This window comes from Schistocerca piceifrons, chromosome 1 (genome assembly GCF_021461385.2).
Source record: "Schistocerca piceifrons isolate TAMUIC-IGC-003096 chromosome 1, iqSchPice1.1, whole genome shotgun sequence".
Taxonomy (NCBI): Eukaryota; Metazoa; Arthropoda; class Insecta; order Orthoptera; family Acrididae; genus Schistocerca; species Schistocerca piceifrons.
In genome coordinates, this window is record NC_060138.1 from 908371633 (window position 1) to 908393343 (window position 21711).

General features: G+C 43.7%; 1 protein-coding gene across 1 annotated transcript; it reads left to right on the top strand.

Moving 5' to 3' along the window:
• Positions 1-4436: 4436 nt before the first annotated feature.
• On the top strand, positions 4437-6778 carry LOC124794482. Its single transcript, XM_047258098.1, has 2 exons — positions 4437-6485; positions 6718-6778. The coding sequence occupies exon 1, from the start codon at positions 4717-4719 to the stop codon at positions 6469-6471; it is 1755 nt and encodes a 584-aa protein (XP_047114054.1). The 5' UTR covers positions 4437-4716; the 3' UTR covers positions 6472-6485; positions 6718-6778.
• The last annotated feature ends 14933 nt before the right edge of the window (positions 6779-21711 follow it).

The window sequence follows — 21711 nt, forward strand, 5'->3', positions numbered from 1 at the left end:
TTTCTTTTTTTTTCTCAGGCCTCCTTCCTCTCCTTCAGTCCGTCTTTCCACTCGCAAAAGTTCTCTTCTCGGTCTGGCCTCAATGTCGTTTTGTTTGCATACATAGTTTGGAGGAATGAAAAATGGCAGCTCTCCCTTGCTGTTTTCCTTATTATGTGTTATTTATTTACTTTAAAGTTCGTTTTTAAATTCTTGTTTTACGATAGTTACTAGATGGGAACAGTCTAGCACAGTGGTGGTTTCAGAGTTCGTCTTCTCGCGGTTTGCTTTGATGTTCAGATTCCGGTGCCTTACAGAGTTTTTCCTGTGACTCTGTTTCCCAAAGTTGGTTTTCAGGGATTGACTTCTCGTAACTCTGGTAGCGCCATTCGCCGGATGCTCTTATTATTATTTACACTTTGCAGAAATTGCTGTTTCTTTTCCTCTCCTCGTCTTCTTCGGCGGCAGATTCCCTTTCCTTTGTAAAAATCCTTAAAAGAAACAAGGTGTTTACGTGTTTGAAGAATGAAAATAGTGCAATAAAAATTGAAAATGTAAACAACATAAAAAGAAAAGGAAATCTGAATTTCTCCTGTCCCTTTTTGTAGCAGTTCCATCATCGTGGCTTCTTACTTTGAATGAAGCAGATGCCTCTTCTGCCACATAACAAAAAACACCAAACTCAAGGTTCTCTCAGGAAATAGGGAAGAAATGTCATCTAGAAATCTGAAATCTTCTTTATGTTTAAGTTTCTGGAAACAAGTCAATCTCTTCCGAGAAACAATAGACTTCTTCCACATTACGATGAAATTAAATTCTCCTTCTTTTTCGCTTCGGCTATGAGAGCACTCATCCCGGACTGACCCAACGCTCCACATGTCTCCGTGTCCCCACGTTCTGAACTGGGACCGTTCGTTGGTGTGATTACCGCGCAGGAAGGAGCTTATATAATTTAGTCGCGGCCTGTCTAGGCACGTAATACTATTTTGCAGTGTCGGCGTTTTACGGCATACTGTGCACTGTCCTTCCCTTGGGATACGTTTCTTCTATTGTATACAGCTGTAGATGGTAGCAGCGTATGTTCCTTCACACAAGCACGCACCGTACACCGAAAAAAACACAGACATCGCAAAATAAAAATAGAAATAATAATAACCATATTTTTAAATGCGACCCTGTTAAAATTGTTGAAACACTGCAGAGATATTTCGAAACGAAATCAAACAGTGCACAGTCTGATGAACTGATGTGTCACTTTGGAGGCAAGCTTTTCCAAAATCCTCAGGGTCTTGATCGTGTTTGCCATTTCATTTTGTGTCGACTGGTCTCATAAGCCGAAATTGTAAGCTGGATACCTTAGTCCACTTTGCCATCTCAACACATCAATAAACAGAGGGATTCGCTCTAAATCAAAATGGAACAAAGACGTTCTTCTTGTCGAATAAAACCACAGATACCTATCGGAGGGCCAGTGCTGTGGTATAATCCTGCAGAGCTCGAGTAGTGACGTGTTTAAATCACGCAAGAACGAAGGGAAGAAAAACATTTTTTGCAAAGGTAACACCCAACCGTACAAAAAAAACTTAAATAACTAGCGCTTTGTGGATCGTGGTATGACGAACTGAGGAGTATGACAATTGCATATTCGACAGCTTCTCTATCAACTGTCGGGTGTTCACCTCTCTCTGAATGTTGCAACTTCTTCAAAGTATTTTCACAAAATTCAGAGCCGGCCGGGGTGGCCGAGCGGTTCTATGCGCTACAGTCTGGAACTGCGCGACCGCTACGGTCGCAGGTTCGAATCCTGCCTTGGGCATGGATGTGTGTGATGTCCTTAGGTTAGTTAGGTTTAAGTAGTTCTAAGTTCTAGGGGACTGATGACCTCAGAAGTTAAGTCCCATAGTGCTCAGAGCCATTTTGAACAAAATTCAGAACAATAAAATTTTTAAAAATTGTTTCACACTATAAATCATGGCATCAGGATCTTTACTGGCTTCAGCCTTTTTCTTCTACCTCATTTGATAATACTTGTTCGTTTCTGTGCGTTCATCTTTAATTTGACGTGGCCAGTGCACACACACAAGAATTTTTGGTCTGCCATGTACTGCGTAATTTAAGGACAGTGTAAAGCACTATTAGTTCTCATGAAAATGTAATCTGTCACGACACTACAGTCGGGAAGCTAATGAGCTTCCAACCATGGTGATTATTGTGGAAACGCTGAGGGAGAAGTATGTTTTTATATTTAGTACTTTTGGCTATATGGCGTACCATTTAATGTATATCTACATTCGTTGAAAATATTTTGATGTAACTGAAACAACTTTAAATTTTAATGTACGGTGGACCGAACGCCGCTTGATTGAAGTGGTTACTAAGACAATTGCCGGCCGCGGTGGTCGAGCGGTTCTAAGCGCTCAGTCCGGAACTGCGCGACTGCTAGGGTCGCAGGTTCGAATCCTGCCTCGGGCATGGATGTGTGTGATGTCCTTAGGTTAGTTAGGTTTCAGTAGTTCTTAGTTGTAGGGGACTGATGACCACAGATGTTAAGTCCCATAGTGCTCAGAGCCGTTTGAACCATTTGAACGAAGACAATTGTGCCCATTGTTGAGTATAAAATGCGGCCCAAGTAACTGCCGCCCGTAGTGGCCGTGCGATTCCAGGCGCTACAGTCTGGAACCGAGCAACCGCTACGGGCGCAGGTTCGAATCCTGCCTCGGGCATGGATGAGTGTGATGTCCTTAGGTTAGTTAGGTTTAATTAGTTCTAAGTTCTAGGCGACTGATGACCTCAGAAGTTGGGTCGCATAGTGCTCAGAGCCATTTGAACCACAAGTAACTTGACATACTTTCTTGGTGCTGACGAATTTACTGTAAAAAGTGTCGCGCCGCGCTCTAATAGTTAAGCATAAATCTGGAAATTGTGGCTAAACTGCCTAACAAACAGCATAACGACAGGTTACGTCACGCGTTAGTGGAAGGAAACGTGTGGAAGGAAACGTGTCTTGGAAATAATTCAGCAGACATCGATCGTTCTTGTTACATTCGCAACAGGTGCCCACAATCAAGGATATCTGCAAGATGACACAAGATATCGGAAAAGCACGCTCAAGGACCATGGATTAATGACGACACATGCCGCGCGGAGTAGCCGCGCGATTTGAGGCGCCATGTGTCGGATTGCGCGGCCCCTCCCGCCGGAGTTCGAGTCCTCCCTCGTTTATGAATGTGTGTATTGTTCTTAACATAAGTTAGCTTAAGTTAGTTTAAGTAGTGCGTAAGTCTAGGACCAATGACCTCAGCAGTTTGGTCCCATAGGAATTAACACACACTTGAACATTTGATTAACGACACGGACGTCGACGACTCTCTGGCAGCATCAGCTAAGTGGGGACTGTTTTGAAGAAACATTGGCTAAGAGGCATCGTGAATTACATTGTTCTAATTAGTGACATAAAATATTAATACGCATGAGCAGCAGTAACTTTTGTTGCCATTAATTTTACGTAATTGTAAACAGTCAGTGCTATTCTCATTTCGTTTCAGTAACATTCAGAGCAATAGTTAAAACTTGGATTCGATCATTAATTTATTTCTTTTCATAATCATATTAATTTTACAAACCAATTAATTTCCAACATAATCATTACTATCGCCAATATTTGGCGACGAGGTGTTCGATGTCCCCGCCTAATCACCTGCAAACCAGCATCTCTGAAACCTTAGATAGTTGGCTGTTTGCGTGCTTCTGTCATGAGCATCTGTGTAAAATATTTGAATGATGATGAAGCCACGAGACGGAAACGAGGTGTTGGATGTCCCCGCCTCATCACCTGAAAACCAACATCTCTGAAACCGTAGATAGTTTGCTGTTTGCTTGCTTCTGTCATGAGCATCTGTGTAAAGTAGTTGAAGGATGATGAAATCACGAGTAGGCGACGAGATGTTGGATGTCCCTGCCTCGTCACAGAATGTGCCTGCTCTTGAGGCAGGATAGGCGGCGATTTGTGACATAACCGACGACAGAGCACAATGGTGATGCAAACACATGCGTTTCGGAACACACCATTCAGCGCAAATTGTTGAGCATGGGGCTCCACCACAGACAACCCCTATATGCTCCCAAGTTCTCAGCCACATCACCAATTACAGTACCAAAGCTCTGGGCACGGGAGCATTGTGATTCAGCACTGAATCAATGGAAACGTACCGCATAGTCTGATGAATGATGTATCCTGTTATACCTGTCGCGTCCCGGCACAGGTCCCGGATGCCAATATAGAGTTGGTCGAGCCTGCGTGGCGCAATCGGGACGTTGACGACAATTATGGGTTTGCGGTTCCCTTTAAGGGGGGACGTACATGAAAATGACCAAATTTGTGAAAAAAATTTTATTGGCTCTTCATTTACTACATGGTATTGAAATTTCAATTACCAAATATTACGTTCCAATTCCGCTTCTAAGGGGGAAAAAAATAATAATTTGTAATAGCTTGCACAGGGCGACGCCCCCCCATCTTGGTCTTCATCCTCTCGTATATCTATTTATACTGCGTTTTTTTCCAGTTTTGTGCAGTCACAATGCAGGGAACGTTTGTGTACTACATCAAGAAGGCTGTGGAATAATATCTCTGCCGCTGGTTTTATATTCTTTGATTTATAGCGTTTGTTTACGAGTGTTTGTTTGGAATACATTTTTACGAAAGTTGTAAGTAGACTTGTTATTATATTTTGCAGCATGCCGCGTTCTAGTAAGGTGTTTAAAAAGGTTAGAAAGTGTCAAGCTTCTCGATGTAGTAAAGACAACTTGAAAACCAGCCCCATAATAACAAATGGAAACGATACTTCAACCAAGAAAGCGAGTGCTTCGAGAAGGAAAATTGACAGCTGTCAATCACTTGATGATTGTGGCTCAGACACTCAAGCTACTAGTGGTTTTAGGCTTATTGATTTGAAAATACTATCTGATATTATATCATCTGCTTGTGTATGTGCTGACTGTGGTGCAAAAAGTTTGAGATTATATGACGAAGAAAACAGAATTGGAATAGTGTGTATGTTGCATCTTACTTGTGAAAGCTGTCATTCAGACACTGCTTTTAGAACTTCGGCATCAAGTAACCGGATATATGAAGCAAATATGCGTTTAATATATGGCATGAGATGTTTGGGCATAGGCAGGGAAGGTACCAGACTGTTTTGTGGGATCATGAACATGCCACAACCAAGTGCTAGGTACACCACTGGAAATAAAACACTGCTAAGTGCTCTTCAAGAGGAAGTGGAAGAAAACTTGAAGTCCTCTGCAAAGGAAGCTGTGAAGATGAATAGTGAACTAAAGACAGAAGCAGATAACACGCCAGACACCGATTTGTGTGTGTCATGTGATGGAACGTGGATGAAGCGTGGACATACATCACTGTATGGAGTATCATCTGTCATTAGTGTTGATACTGGAAAAATTCTTGACGTTCAGGTAATGAGCAAATATTGCTATAGCTGTGTACTCGGAAAGAGAGCTGGTGAAGTGGAAGAAAATAAGTGGCAGGTTGAACACAAGAAAGTGTGCTGTAGAAATTATTCTGGTTCTAGTGGTGGAATGGAACCTGCAGCTATGAAACTTATGTTCCATCGAAGTGTGGAAAAGTACGGTGTTAGATACACAAAATACCTTGGTGATGGTGACTCCAGCTCCTTCAAAACTGTTTTGGAAAGTGAACCTTATGGTCCCCATTGTGCTATAGAAAAGTTGGAATGTGTTGGACATGTGCAAAAACGAATGGGAGGCAGACTTTTAAAATTGAAACGTGAATTGAAGGGCAGGAAACTTGAGGATGGAAAACTTTTAGGTGGTCCCAACAGACTCACAGACAAAGAAATTCATTCTTTACAAGTGTACTATGGCAAGGCAATAAGGGACAACAGTGGAAATTTGAATAACATGCAGAAGGCTGTGTGGTCTATTTATTTTCATAAACTATCCACAGATGACAAACCTGTACATAATTTGTGTGACATATCGTGGTGCAAATTCAAGCAGGCTGAGCGTGATGGCATGAACTATTCACACAAGCACAGTTTACCTGTGGCTGTTTTAAGTGCTATAAAACCAACATTTAGGTGTTTAGCAGAGCCAGACCTCCTACGAAAGTGTGTGCATGGAAAGACACAAAACCCTAATGAAAGTTACAACTCACTGATTTGGAAACGTTGCCCAAAAACAACATTTGTTTCAACAATTATTGTTGAAATTGCTGCATATGATGCTTGTTTAGTTTTTAACAATGGTAATCTTGGAAGAATAAAAACTCTACAGAGGCTAGGATTTCATCCAGGAGCTTTCACCTATTCAATATTGAAGGACATCGATGACAAAAGAGTTGCTGCGGCTGATATTACAGCCAATAAAATTGAACAGCAGGTTAACCAAAGAAGACAAGCAAAGAAGAGACTGCTTGCAGATGAAGAGGAGTATGCATATGGCTTGCACTAGTTCACACAGAGACGGTAAGACCTAATACAAACACTATCAAATCATTGATTCAGTTTTCCCGTAACTTACATTTTTATAACTTTATGTACCTTTTTCTCAAAAACCACAAAAGGTAGAGAAGTGAAATTTGGTATATGACTAGTCAGTACTATAGTGAAAAATTCTGTGGAAGGAATTTTCATTTAATAAAATAGTAAGGTATTTATGGTAGAAAATATTCCTTAAATTTGATATATTATTTTTCAGGGAAATTGGGAGACCCGTAAAAACTGAACAAAAGAAGATATAAAAATTCTGCTCCACAGAGTTTTGTAATTATTTGGTATGAAAGTGTGTACAAAAATTCATTAACATTGCTCTCACAGTTTTCTCAAAAAAGGAACATTTGTAATTACATTGTTGAAAAAAAATTAATTGTTAATAATTAAAGATGTAAAAGGTCAATAAAAATGAAAATTTAGGTTCATATGCGCATAACATTTCTTAATAACTGTACCAAATTTGGATTGATTATCTTAAAAAATTAGAGTTTTATAAAATACTTTTAAAATTACTGCAGTTTCGTGTACGTCCCCCCTTAACTAGTCTTTATTACAGAGATGAGAGGGAGTAGAATCTCCTGGACTGTCTAAGGGCGTATAGGAGGTGTAGATACCTTATACAATACTTCCAATAGGTAGCGGGTACAATGGGGGAATCGGCAGCACTGAAAACAGTAAGGTGAGATGTCTCCTTTAACGTAATTTATTAAACAAATATCACAAAGAACATGTGAGGTGTCAGACCCTTCCCCTTACTCTGTACACTTCTATAGATTCAGCCAGAATCTCCACTTTACTCTTCCTTTATATGAAGGACCTTTATACTGTCCACAGGAGACAAGCACCAGCCAGTGGCTTGTTCCTTCTATTGCTGAAACTAGCTGTAGAAGCTACTTGAGACAGAGACAAACTGTCCCTGTTCAAAACTATTCCACGGTAAAACTTCTACTTAACTGACAGTTGTAGTTGATTCCACCAGAGCATCACCGTCTTCTCGTAGTTGCAGTTACTATAAACTCATCAGTAGCGGGTGCTACCGTCTCGATGCTGCCGGGCCTTGGGCGCTGCTTGTGCCCTCTTCGACTTCTGCGACGACTCTGCTTCTTGCTGCTCGTGGATGCCCTTAAATACCCATTGTGAAGGTCTGCCCTGCTCAGACACAGCCCTCGCATGCGCTTTCTCTAACTTATTTTTCGGTCTTCCCGGACGTTTCGTCGCTGTGGACCTACATTGGTTTCGATATGTCGGGCCCAGTCCCGGACGGAAAGTTCCTCCTCACCCCCCCCAAGGTCCGAGAGACGCGCTGTTCGTATCCTCGACGTGTTTACTAGCTCAGGCTAGTTGTACTGCGTGACACTTTCCCTTCCGCGTCTGCGGTACTGCGCGGCGTCCGCGTAAGAAATACTGGCTGAACCTTTACATTATGAATAGCTATGTCATTTTGTCAATTAAATCTTCTGGGGACCTGACATACCACGTCGCAGACCGATGTTCGTTTCTATACACACCATCATCCCCATGAGTTACTGTTCAAACCATGCATCATGCCACAGACGTCGACCAGTGTTGTGCTCTGTGGGACATTCACCTTGCCTTCCATGATATCTATGGAACAATTAAAAGCATCATGGTAGCTATTTTCTACGCGAACTATATTGTGCATCATGTGCATCCCTTCATGACTAATGTCCTCCTCTCGATGGCTATGGCACCTTCCAGCGAGACAACTCTACATGTCACAAGGCTAGAACAGTGCTATAGCGCAGGCTTCCACAGTCGATATTTGGGACACTACTGAATCTGATTCAAAGATAACGGCATTGAGGCTGCGGTCCAAAGTATAATTCTCTACCCCACTAAAATCTGCATGGCAGACCAGCATGACCTCCGCGATTTTAGGCAGCAGTCTGATGAGGTCAGGAACCGATCATTCCTGGATACATATAAATACTTCGGTTTACTGAACACTTTTGAGTCTGCAACAGCTTTCTGTGTCGATAAAGCCACTGATGAAATCTTCAGGAGTGGAAAGCAAAATGTTAGGCAGAGAATTATGCCTTGGACAATAGACTTGTGTCCATAAATCAACAATATTGCTACAGTGGTCTGAGGAGCACGATACTGAACTCACGTTGATTCCTTGGCCATCAAATTCGCCTCATCTGAACCCCATGGAATACATCTAAGGTGCTATTGGATACCTGTGTGCCTGCAAACCACCAGCATGAGATTGACTGGAACTGCGTGACATGAGAGTAGACGTCTGAGGTCATGAATCCCCAGAAACCCACCATGGACTTTTCGAATCCATGCCTCGAAGATTCTCTGCTGTACTGCGTTTCAAACCAATACACTTCGAAGTAGACAGCCAAATTGTTTTGGTTCATGAGTGTATTTCTACGTAATATTCTTTTATGAATTAAAATTTTGAGGGAATATCTTTAAAACTGGAGAGGGTCGAAAAATCGCACTCACTGAACTGTAAAATAGTAACAAGGACATCCATTAACGTCGAGAGTTGTTTTTAAGGTACTAATTAAAGCAGTAACATTTATATATATACGTTTATTTCATACTTCTACAAAGTTAGTGCAGTATCTGATGTGCCAGGGATTTGTGCCAATTCCTTGTAGGACACATGCAATTACTGAGCTGAGGGCTCATAGCTATTTTTGGGGGCAGTTGTTTTCCTGCACCTCTTAGAAAGGTATTATGAAAAGTGCCAGCAAATGCCATAGAAGTTGCTTACTGAGAGCAGGGAATGGCCAATGAAAATGCGTGGATTCCACTTCTGTTGCTGATTGACTTACGGGAGTAGCTGATAATATAATTTTTGGAGTGTATTTGGATATACGAAATCAGTAGTCGACTGGCAGCCTCCCGGTGTGTAAGGGACGAAGTTGTGGGCACTCTGGGGCGTCGGTGAAGTATCAAGACTGTTAAGTGTATTAAGTCGACAGCGAGTGGTCCTCTGTGATCAGTAACGTTGCCTGGGTGTGCAGAAAGTTTTGAAGAAGTTCACAAGTGCGTCCCCACGCAAGGGCGAGAAATTTGGCTAGCTCTTTTGTTGGAAATTGCGAGGCGCGTTAGAAATGGATGCACACCTCCACTTAAGTTACGAGGGCGGTTCAGAAAGTAACCTCCGATTGGTCACAGTGCGGGTTGTGGGGGGAGTAGCGACGCCATCTGTGCGTTCACGCACTCAACAGGTCAGTCGGCATCAAGCCGTGGTCGAATGAACGTCGTACCTGCGCTAGTTTAGTTTTTGTGGCAGTTTGAAATGTGTGCTGCAATAGAAAACCCCGCCAAATGTGAAGTGCGTGATGTCATAAGGTTTTTTACAGCCAAAGGATATTCTGCAGCAGCTATTCATCGTGAGCTTTGTGCCGTGTACGGACCAAGAGTTATGAGTGAAGGAGTTGTCCGTGAATGGGTACGTTTATTTAAAAGTGGACGAGAAAACGTTCATGATGAAGAGAGGAGTGGTAGACCATCATTGGTGACTGACGAACTCGTTCAGACAGTTGATGCAAAAGTTCGTGAAAATCGACGTTTCTCAATGTCGGAGTTGTCTACTGGTTTTCCACAGATTTCTAAGACTCTCTTGTACGAGATAGTGACAGCAAGATTGGGTTACCGTAAGTTCTGTGCACGATGGGTGGCCAAAATTCTTACCGACCACCACAAAACTCAAAGAATGGTCTCTGCATTAGACTTTCTGTCACGTTATGAGGACGAAGGAGAACCATTGTTAAACAGAATCGTGACCGGTGACGAAACCTGTTTTAAGTACATGAACCCTGAGACAAAAGAACAATCAAAGATGTGGGCACATTCAAATTTGCCTACCAAACCAAGAAAAGCCTCGCAAGATTTTTCTGCCAGAAAACTGATGGCAATGGTGTTTTGGGATGTCAAAGGGGTGTTGTTGGTTGAATTCATGGAACGTGGTATGACCATTAATCAAGACGTGTACTGTGAAACAATAAAAAGTTACGACGGGCTATACAGAACAAACGCCGTGGTATGCTGACTTCCGGTATCGTTTTTTTGCACGATAACGCCCATCCTCACTCTGCTCGCAGAACAATGGCCCTTCTTGAGTCCTTCAAGTGGGACGTTATCAACCATCCACCTTACAGCCCAGACCTGGCGCCAAGTGATTATCACCTCTTCATGCATTTGAAGAAATGGCTCGGGTCACAGCGGTTTGATGACGACGAAGAGCTCAAAGATGCGGTCACAGGCTGGCTCCAGGCACAAGCGGGTGATTTTTATGCAGAAGGAATTTCAAAGCTTGTGAAGAGATACGATAAGTGCCTCAATCGCTATGGAGACTATGTAGAAAAATAGTGCAAAGATGTAGTTGTAAGATGTATATATTAAAATATTTTGATTTAACTTGGTGTATTTTTTTAAATCAACCGGAGGTTACTTTCTGAATGGCCCTCGTATTTTGATTTAGCAGTAGTTATCATATTCCAAAATCTGGAAATATTTTTTTCACAGTTACACACACATCAACAATAGTTTTACATTGACTCTTTATTTCGAAATTTATTGCACAGAAAGTTAAGTAAACCTTTCTTTTACTGATGTAGTAAAATGAAGTAATATATCATTTGTTCTAATTTGATGACCCTTCTCTTAGAGCAATTGCAGAAGCCACTGTTGTGGATAGACGAAAGTAGTTTCGTCTTTAATATGAGTGTTCATGATAACATGAGTTATTCATCAATATGGAACTATTACCAACACCTTGGTGATACTGTCCCACTATTTGTTGCAGACGCTCTTACCTGTACTGTAAAGTAATGACATTGTTCTCGGCAACCATAGAGGTTTAAGGTGGCCACATGTGATGCCACCACAAAGCATCACGCCAACACCAACTTGTTGCACATGTGAGACACAGTATCGGTGGCTTCGATATTATCGGGTTGTCTCCATGTAAGTTATGTGCTATTATCTGGATAGAGACAGACCCAAGTTTCTTCCATAAACAACACGGTATGCCAATCGTGGGGCGTCCATTGTGCGTGAAGAATTGCCCACCTATAACGGAGTGCTTCTTGTTGTTGTGTACAACGTTCTGCTTAGTATGATAGTCGGGAATTGTATGCAAATCATGCAGTCGTCTCGTAACAGTAAGATGCGCTACACGACGTCCTGTAGCCTCTCCGAACGCTGAATTCAGTTCTGGAGCAAACAGCCCACAGTTCTTTTGACCCAAAAGTCATAGATATCGATCATCCTGTGCAACTGTCGAGACTGGACGGACAGTGAAGCGTAACGGCTCAATACAACCTGCCAACTGGAACCAATTCTTTGCCTGTGCCACATCACTTTGACGTCGGTGTACATGTTGAGCAACATGCTTCACTGACGAGTCTTCTGTGCACAACATGATGATACGGACGCGATCATTGATCGCGATTGTCCTCTGTGGCGCGATGTTCACTGTACTATTCCACAGAATTTTGTAACGCCTCCTTACGAGTGGTTTACACTGAGGTAACGAAAGTCGTGGGATACCTCCCTTCGTCCGGCGTAATGCAACAACTCGACGTGGCATGGATCCAAAACGTCGTTGAAACCACCGTAGATCTACTGAGCCATGCTCCCTATACAGCCGTCCATAATTGCGAAATTGTTGCTGCTGCATGATTTTGTGCACGAATTGACATCTCGATCATGTCTCATAGTTGTTCAATAGCAATCGATGTGGGTGGCCAAATCATTCGCTCGAATTGCAAAGAATGTTCTTCAAAGAAATCGCGAGTAATTGCGGCCAGCTGATGGGGTGCGTTGTCATCCATAACATGAAATCCATGAATGGCTGCAAATGGTGTCCAAGCAGCCGAACATAAACATTTCCAGTCAATGATCGGTTCAGTTGGTCCAGAGGACCCAGTCCATTCCGTGTAAACACAGCCTACACTATGATGGAGCCGCTACCAGCTTGCACAGTGTCTTCAGAATGGGATTTTCACTCTGCAACGGAGTGTGCGCTGATATGAAACTTCCTGGCGGATTAAAACTGTGTGCCAGACCGAGACTCGTACTCGGGACATTTGCATTTCGCGGGAAAGTACTCTACCAACTGAGCTACCCAAGCACGACTCACTGCCCGTCCTCACAGCTTCACTTCTGCCGGTACCTCATCTCCTACTTTCCAAACTTTACAGGAGAGCTTCTGCACTTCCAGGAAGTTGCACAGTGTCTTGTTTACAACTTGGGCCCATGGCTTCGCAGGGTCTACGCCATGTTTAAACACTACCATCACCTCTTACCAACTGAAATAGGGACTCATCTGACCAGGCCACAGCTTCCTAGTCGTCTAGGGTCCAACCGATATCGCCACGAGCCCAGAAGAGACGCTGCAGGCGATAAAGTGCTATTAGCAAACGCACTCACGACGGTCCTCTGCCGCACTAGCTCATTTACGCCACATTTCGCCGCACGTCCTATGGGATACGTTCTTTGTACGTTCCACATTGATTCCTGTGGTTATTTCACTCATTGTTGTTTGTCTGCTAGCACTGATAACTCTACACAAACGCCACTGCTCTCGATCGTTAAGTGAAGGCCGTCGGCACTGCGTCGTCCGTGGTGGGAGATAATGCCTGAAATTTGGTATTATCGTCACACTCTTAACACTGTGGATCTAGGAATATTGAATTCTCTAATGACTTCCGAAATGGAACATTCCATGCGTCTACCTCCAACTACCATTTCGCGTTCAATGTCTGTTAAATACCGTCGTGCTGCCATAATCATGTCGGAAACATTTACATATGAATCAGCTGAGTACGAATGAGAGCTCCGCCAGTGCACGGCACTTCATGAACCTTGTATACGCAAAACTATCGCCATTGTATATGTGCATATCGCTACCCGATGACTATTGTCACCTCAGAGTACCGTTAATTAAAACGCTGCGACTCATTCGAATGTGGCGTTCTACCTGTCGTAGCGCTCATGGTAAACTGCATGTATGTTTACAGACAACTCCAAGGGTAAACTTCCGAACGGTACAGGAGCAGGCACAAAAGCAACAAACATGCACGACATAACGCGATGACGCAACAGTTTTGCTGATGAGTTTATTAGAGCTATTCCGTTACTTGCCTATCCACGTGGGCTTTATTCACACACTGATTCATCAACGTGGGGACATCGATTGTATGTCGAATGACTGGCTAGAAATATCTGCCGAAAAGATTCAAGATCATGCTGCTTTCGTAAGCGAGCCATTAAGAAAGAGTTTTAATTAATATTGTGTTAATGCGTGAAACTATTAACGCCCATTAAGAAACCCTCTTATGTTTACCGTCACCTGGCGAGTAGAGAACGTTGCCAGCTCCATGATTTACTCGCAAGTGTTGACGGTATGCCGGAGTGCTTATTGAATAATGACCGCTAATGAAACCCTACAAGGCGGCTGCTACCGTGAATGCGTCTTTCCACGCGCCGCTAAGGGAAAAAGGAAGACAAGGGGAGCCGGGCAATTGGTATTTGTTAGCGTCCGCGGGGCGTATACAAAGTACACAATTACCCCGAGCCGCCGTAAATCCGTCGCAGCGGCGTCGGGCGTCGTAAAAGTCCCGCGAGTAACGAGGCGGCCCTTAACGAGTGCTGGACCGGCCGCGCAGCACAGCACGCCACAGCACGGCGCGGCGCGGCTCCACCAGACGCGGCCCGCAGATCGATTATCAGCACGGTCGACGCAGTTTCTCACAGCACGGCACGCCTCGCGATCGCCCAGGGGCACCAGAAGCAAGGCCTGCCCTGCTCCCTCAGGAACCACAACTCGCTTACAAACTCCACCGCGCTCCCTCCCCGACACGCCGAGCGCCCGCAGGAATATCAGCACCACACCACAGGCAGAAACATACAACCACCAACGTACTATATCAGTCCCTCAAGGTGCGAACACAGTTACGAGCCGAGGAGCTCACGAGCCGCTCGCGATAACTGCGCTCGCAAGTGTTTGTTGCCCACGAGCGGCAAGCTCGGAGCTAAATACCAGCTACAGCTTTTTTTCTTTTTCTTTTTTTCGTTGAGCACAAAGGGAGTTTAGATCCATTGGTCCATTGGGCAAGCCACTGTTGCGTGATCACACTTCCGCCGACTCCTGAACTTCTGCTCTCGAGGAATATGGCTCGCGGAATACTAAGTCGAGGTATGCGGCGTCTCTTTCTTTCCCGACCCCTGCTACGGTCGCAGGTTCGAATCCTGCCTCGGGCATGGATGTGTGTGATGTCCTTAGGTTAGTTAGGTTTAAGTAGTTCTAAGTTCTAGGGGACTAATGACCACAGCAGTTGAGTCTCGTAGTGCTCAGAGCCATTTGAACTTTCCTGACCAGCCCTCGTTGCTCACAAATACAGAGTGCCAATTATTGAACTATATGGAAAAAGAAACTCAATTAGTTACAAACTACGGTATACATACACTTTATCCAACATGTAAACGTCACTGCAGATATTGAGATTTAGGTTATGACATGTTCGATATGCCTGTCGTCATTGGGAATGATGTAGCGCAGACGAATAGCGAAATTCTGCATGACTCGCTGAAGTATCGGAACATCGAAGCTGTCGATGACCTCCTGAATGGCTGTTTTCAGCTCAGCAATGGTTTTGAGGTTTTTGCTGTACACCATGCCTTTAATACAGTCCCACAAAAAGGAATCGCACTGTTCAGTCCCGGAGAATATGGCTGCCAATCCAGGCCCATGCCAGAATGCGGTCCACACAGTACCCCTCCAGGACATTAAACACTCTCCTGCTTCGATGGGGTCGATTTCCGTCTTGCATGAACCCATCTTTTCGAAATCAGACTCACTTTGTATAACAGTGATGAAAAGATCTTCCGAAACCTTCACTCACCGTTTGGTAGTCACCGTGCCGTCAAGGGATATCACACCGATTATTCAGTGACTGGACATTGCACACCACACTGCCACCTGTTGAGGCTGAAGAGACTTCTCGATCCCAAAAAGCGGATTCTCAGTTCTCCAAATGAGCCAATTTTGCTTACTGACGAACCCACCCAAATGAAAGGGGGCTTCGTCGCTAAACCAAACCATGCTAATTTCCACCATGCCCCGCGGCCAGCTGTGCAGTTTGAACGTCCTAACGCAAACCACTCAGAAGTTATGACGATTTTATTTCATATAGTTCAATAATTGTCACCCTGTGTACATGCACAGTTATACAGGGGTATGCAAAAATACGGGAACACCATAAAAGTATCATATTACAATGACTAATAGGATGTGGGGAAATCTTTGGCATTCAAAATGGATTCTGATCCACTCGAAATGGTGGAGTACAGTTCCTTTGTAGTTTTCAAGTGATCTCATCCCATTCTTCCTGCAAAGTAGTGGCAAGATCAGGTAGCGATGATACAGGTGGAGAGTGATCACCCATCCTTCACTCTCCAAAGTCGACCACAAACGCTGAATGATAGTGAGATCTGGTGACTGAGGTGACCAAGAGAGATTCAAAAATTCGTCCTCACACTTAGAAAAGCCAGTCCTGGATGTTGCAAGTCCTGTCGTCTTATATGCAGCATCACCAAGGGAAAATAAACACTCTACGATGTGATGACCCTGACCAGCTAAAATGGTCACACAGTCCTTTGCAGTCATGGAATGCTGCTAATTAGCCATGGGGCTCAAGGAATATCACAATATAGCTGCCCCAATGATCAAGGAAAGCCCACCATCTTTCGCTCTTGGGACATAAACTCAGCCAGAATGTGGAAGGAGAATACAGCACGATTCATCTGACCAAATCACATTCTTCTATTGCTCCAAAGTCCAGGGTTTATGCCTTCGCCGCTGTTTTCCTGTTATGACCATTGTATCACTGACCAGTGATTTTGGAATTCAGGCTCGCCCTGCTGTTCCCTGCTTATGGAGCTCCCTTTATGTTGTTGTGATGCTGACCGGATTTGCAAATGCGACATGCAGTTCAGCTGTGCAGTGACTTTTGCAGCTGTCGTCCTCTTAATTTTCGTCACAGCCACTGAACACAGACTTTAATCAGTATAGCGGCTGAGCAGATGCTGTTTTCCAGTTTCCCTGCACACGATATAAATCTTCCATTTGGCGTCTTTTGAAACACTGAACACTTTGACTTCCTTGGTTACAGAAGCACTCATCATGCAGGTGCCAACATTTTACCCATGATCGAAGTCACCTAGCTCCGACACAGTTCACTCATGACTATACAGAACTCTGTTCCGACCACAACTGACACTTGCAACATATTTGAAACATTGCACAAGTACTGTTCATGGTTACATACAATAGCACAACTTGCAGGCTTGGTTACCAACTGCACTTATGTTCAGTGTTTCCATAATTTTGATCAACCCCCGTGTGTTTGCTTTTGTGGCTTACATTCGTAACAACCATATAAACAAATTTCGTTACTTGCAACTGCGATAGGTCATGATCAGGCTAAAATTCACTTCTAGTATTTATTTTGACCTATCATTTGTGTATGTATGTGTTATGTCGGGCATCACCTCCCAGGCCCCTGGATCGATTCAACCACATATGGCAGAGGAACAGTAGGCCTCACGAGCCTCAGCACACTGGAGTTCATAACCTCCAGTTCCAATAGGAGTGGAGACTGCTAAAAATGTTTTTTTCCTGTCCCTAGCATATAGGATGCTCTGCACACCAGGCATTTTGTGTGGGAGCAGTATCAGCCTGAAAAATCAACTTATATTGCATGTCAGCCTACATGTCAGGGGTAAGATACGGTTTCCTGGGCTCCTTCATGTAGGTTGACCTGCATGGCAGGTGTGTTGTGTTGGTGTAGTATTGCCCTGAAATACTAAACTGTATTGCAGGGGCTATGTGTGTCAATGAGCAAGGTGGGGGCTGGTTGGCATAGACACAGGAAGAAATGAGCAGAGAGAGGGGAGCAAGTAGAGAGTGGAAGGATAGAAGGGTGCTGCATAGTTTGGAAAGAAATAGGAGGAGGTAGAGATGGAAAGAGAGAGGGAGAGGAAGAGGCGGAGATGGAAAGAGAGAGGGAGAGGAGGATATGAACTGAGGGTTTGAGGAGGAGGGTACTATCAGAGAGAGGGGGTAGAGGGAATTATGAAGAAACAGATTTCGGCGGAGGAGAGACACAGAGGCAGAAGAATGAGATGGACAGAGAGAGGGAGTATGAAGTGGACACAGAGAGGGGGACGTCGAGATGTGTTCAGTATACGTGTCGTATACATACACGGGCGAAACTGCAGGGAAGAGGCTAGCACTTACAGATTAGTTAGCATTTAACCGATCTAGTATAAGCTCCATTGCGCTTAAGATTTGGCCAATTATTTTATTTTATTGTGTGTCTGAATATCCTTCCTGTCACCACAGTTGTCAGGTACCTAATGGAGGAAAGTTGTATACACCATCTGTCTGTGAAATGTGTAATCTTCATTCAGTGTATGTTTGTATTTTAACTGCTTGTGTGTCGTATTTTCTGAGACGAAAACTGGGGACCAGTCCAGCATTTGCATTATCGAGACTAGAAAATCCCGTAAATACCACACTCAGCCTGTTTGGTGTCCCAACCATGAACGGTAATCTACTGCATGCATCCGATCCGCGTCTTGCTCATCTTCCAATCTTGTACGCTACCATGCTTGAGCTAAAACATTAAGGCCACCTGCTCGGCAGTGTGTTTGTCCACCTTTGGATCGCAATACAGAAGAAAATCTGCATGGTATGGCTTCAATAAGCCCTTAGCAGATTTCAGAAGGTATGTAGCACAAGATGTTTATGTGCAATTAAGGCAAATCATGGGCTGGTGATTTGTGGCCGAGGAACTGGCAGCCAATTGCGTCTCTGGTGTGTTCCATATTTCTGAGACGTAATCGAGAGATCAGCTCGTGCACAAAATCCTGCACGGGAAACACTTTCGCAATATGGACGCTACAGAGGCGGCATGGTTCAATTTTTCTGCAGCGGACTTCCAACGACTTGTTGAGTCCGTGCCACATCAACATGCTGCACTATTCCGGACAAAAGATGGTCCAACACGAAATTATGAGGTACCCCATGACTTTTGTCACCTCAGGGTGTGTCTCTAATCATAATCCTGAGTCGAAGTTAAAATGTATAGTCCCTGTAACTGGCTGGGTAAAGCAGTTAAAAGGTCGGAGGAAGGCAAGAGCGTGCCGCTTACAATAGCCCTATACCCATGTCGTAAGGCACTGTGTTGTTGAAACCAGTCGTCGGATTACGGGCGGCCTTAATTTTTCATACCTCCCCAAATACATTCAGCAACGCCAAAACTGTCTGTTCTGTGCGTCTGCTTACTCACACAGGTGTTTCCTGATTCTATGTGCTCTACTCATCTTGATACCCATAGTGTTTACTACGACGGGAATAATCATATTTGTTGGGTTTATCTACCCCTGTAAAAGAACAAAACAAAACAAAAATGCGTTGACGACCCCATTAGACTAATCCAAGCTTGTTTTAATGACTAACACGTGAAGTTATAATTTAGATAACATACTGTTTGTAAAGATAAACCACGCCGACAATTTCCATGATACTTGGAAGTATCGCACCATAAACACAAGAACACGGCATTAAAAATTAGTCTCCCTCAGGACATATCACGCTAATACCGTCTCTAGTCTTGGTAATGCCCTCGATTCTGGAAAGAGAGTCGAAAGATTTCTCCAGATATGCAATATCCAGCAGGAATTATTAAATGAAGATTAGATCCCCCAGGGATGCCAAACTGTTAGGAGGTTGATTTAATGTTTCATTTGCTGTTTCAAACATTCACAGTAATATTTTTGGCGGTTAAGATCAAATGATTTAACGGATGGGATGTCTGAGTGTGAACGTGTGCATGCGGCTCTGTGACCACTGTTGTCATCGTGAAAGACGGGAGGAATGATTTATCGCAACAGATAAATGGTGTGAAATTAATCGTCCGAAGAAACTAATTTGCTACTTCCCAACCACTGGAGCGCGAACACACAACCAGACATTAATTTAATTAAGCAACAACTAATCTAGGAATCTTGTTGTGCACTTTTACATTGTGCCATAATGAAATCTTTTGAACCATAAATCCCAGACAAACGAACAGCCGATGAATAAACTTCAAATGAAATTGTGAAATATTAAATATCTACCCCCATGAACGATGGACCTTGGTGTCGGTGAGATGGCTTTCGTGCCTTAGCGATACAAGTAGCCGGCCGCTGTAGACAAGCGGTTCTAGGCACTTCCGTCCGGGACCTCGCTGCTGCTACGGTCGTAGGTTCGAATCCTGCTCTGACGAAACAACGTAAAGGCATTCTTTTCAAGAAATATTTTGACAGATTTGCTTCCAAGGGTGTTACTGTTTCCGTGCACAAAAATTTTTCCTTTGTCGTGGGACGATCGTGATTCACCTGTCTTTATTGTGTCTGTAGGCCGTGATTTAGTGTTTAGTGTCGCTGCCGCAAAACCTCGGGGTGCAGGGTGCAATTTCTAGACGGCTCGAAGATTTTATTCACTCAGGGAATGGGTGCTTCTGTTGTCCAAATCAGACCATCTTATCTTCATTGATGCGCAAGTCGCCGAAGTGGCGTCAAATAGAAAGACTTGCATAATTGGCAGCCGAACGGTCCGAGACGGGCTCTGCCGGCCAAAAATGCCATACTTTCACTTAAGTGTGCGACGCTGGACCCTGTTTCTGTGTGCTGCGACAGGCAAAAGGCATCAGCGAGATGTAGTTATTATGTATCAAAGGAAAATATAACAGAATTGCAATAAAATTTAACACGGATGTAGAACGACAATATACAATGTCTCATGTTTGGTGGCTTGTATATGGGTACCTCTGATGAACTTTGCATCTGAACAGCTCTAAGATATAGAATCACTCTTTCGTTACGCTACTGTAAAATTTATACGCGTAATGAAAATGAAAATGCCATAATGTTTTTTACTTAAAGAATACTTACATTACTCGCCCCATTGATAACTGGTTACAGGATGTCAAGGAATCTTGTCTAGCTGAATAACAGTTTAATTCAACATTACAACAGGTTTACTTCCAAAAGACATGACGTGGAACGTAGCTCATCATAACACATCAGTTATATTATGGTCATGTTCATAAAATTAAGTTATTGATGTACAGTTGACAAAGTTCCCTTAATTCTGACTTCAAAAATGGTTAACAATATTTTATTGCAACTTAATTGCCTGACAGTTATTGTGAACAGTTGACGGGGAAAAACTAACACAATACGCTCAAATCAAACAGCGACTGCTGTTACTGTCACTGCGTGGTGCTGTGCGTGAAACTCACTCTGACAAGGAACCCGCTGAGTGCGAGATCGCAAGTTCAATCTTTAGTAAGGCTCATTTGAAGGTGTTGTGTTAGGTATTACGACAGGAAAAATATTAGCTGCTAACATTCACTATTTGCATGAGGAAGGCGACAGAAAATGAGTAACTGGAAGATGCAGAGGTATGTGATCAAAAGTATCCGGACACGACTAAAATCATACGTTTTTCGTATTACGTGCATTTTGCTTCCACGTCCTGCCTGGTACTCCGTATCAGTAGTCATTAGACATCGTGAGAGAGCAGAATGGGGAGCTCCGCGGAACTCACGGACTTCGAACGTGGTCAGGTGAGTGGTTGTTACTTGTGTCATACGTCTGTACTCGGCATGGATGTGTGTGATGTCCTTAGGTTAGTTAGGTTTAAGTAGTCCTAAGTTCTAGGGGACTGATGACCTCAGATGTTAAGTTCAATAGTGCTCAGAGCCATTTGAACCATTTTTTTCGGTACAAGTAATCGTAATGTAGGTACACTCACAATGGAGGGTATCTGTTGAGAGGTCAGACAAACATGTGATTCCTCAGGAGGGCAGCACCCTCTTCAGGGGTTGCTGGGGCAACAGTCCGCATGATTGACGGATATGGCCGTGTAACATAAACCAAAACGGTCTTGCTGTGCTGGTGCTGCGAACGGCTGAAAGCAAGGTGAAACTACAGCTGTAATTTTTTCCCGAGGACATGCTGCTCCACTGTACGGTTAAAAGATGATGGCATCCTCTTGAGTAAAATATTTCGGAGGTAAAAAAATCACCCTTTGGTACCTCCAGGCGGGGACTACTTACGAGAACGTCGGTATCGGGAGAAACAAAACTGCCATTCTGCG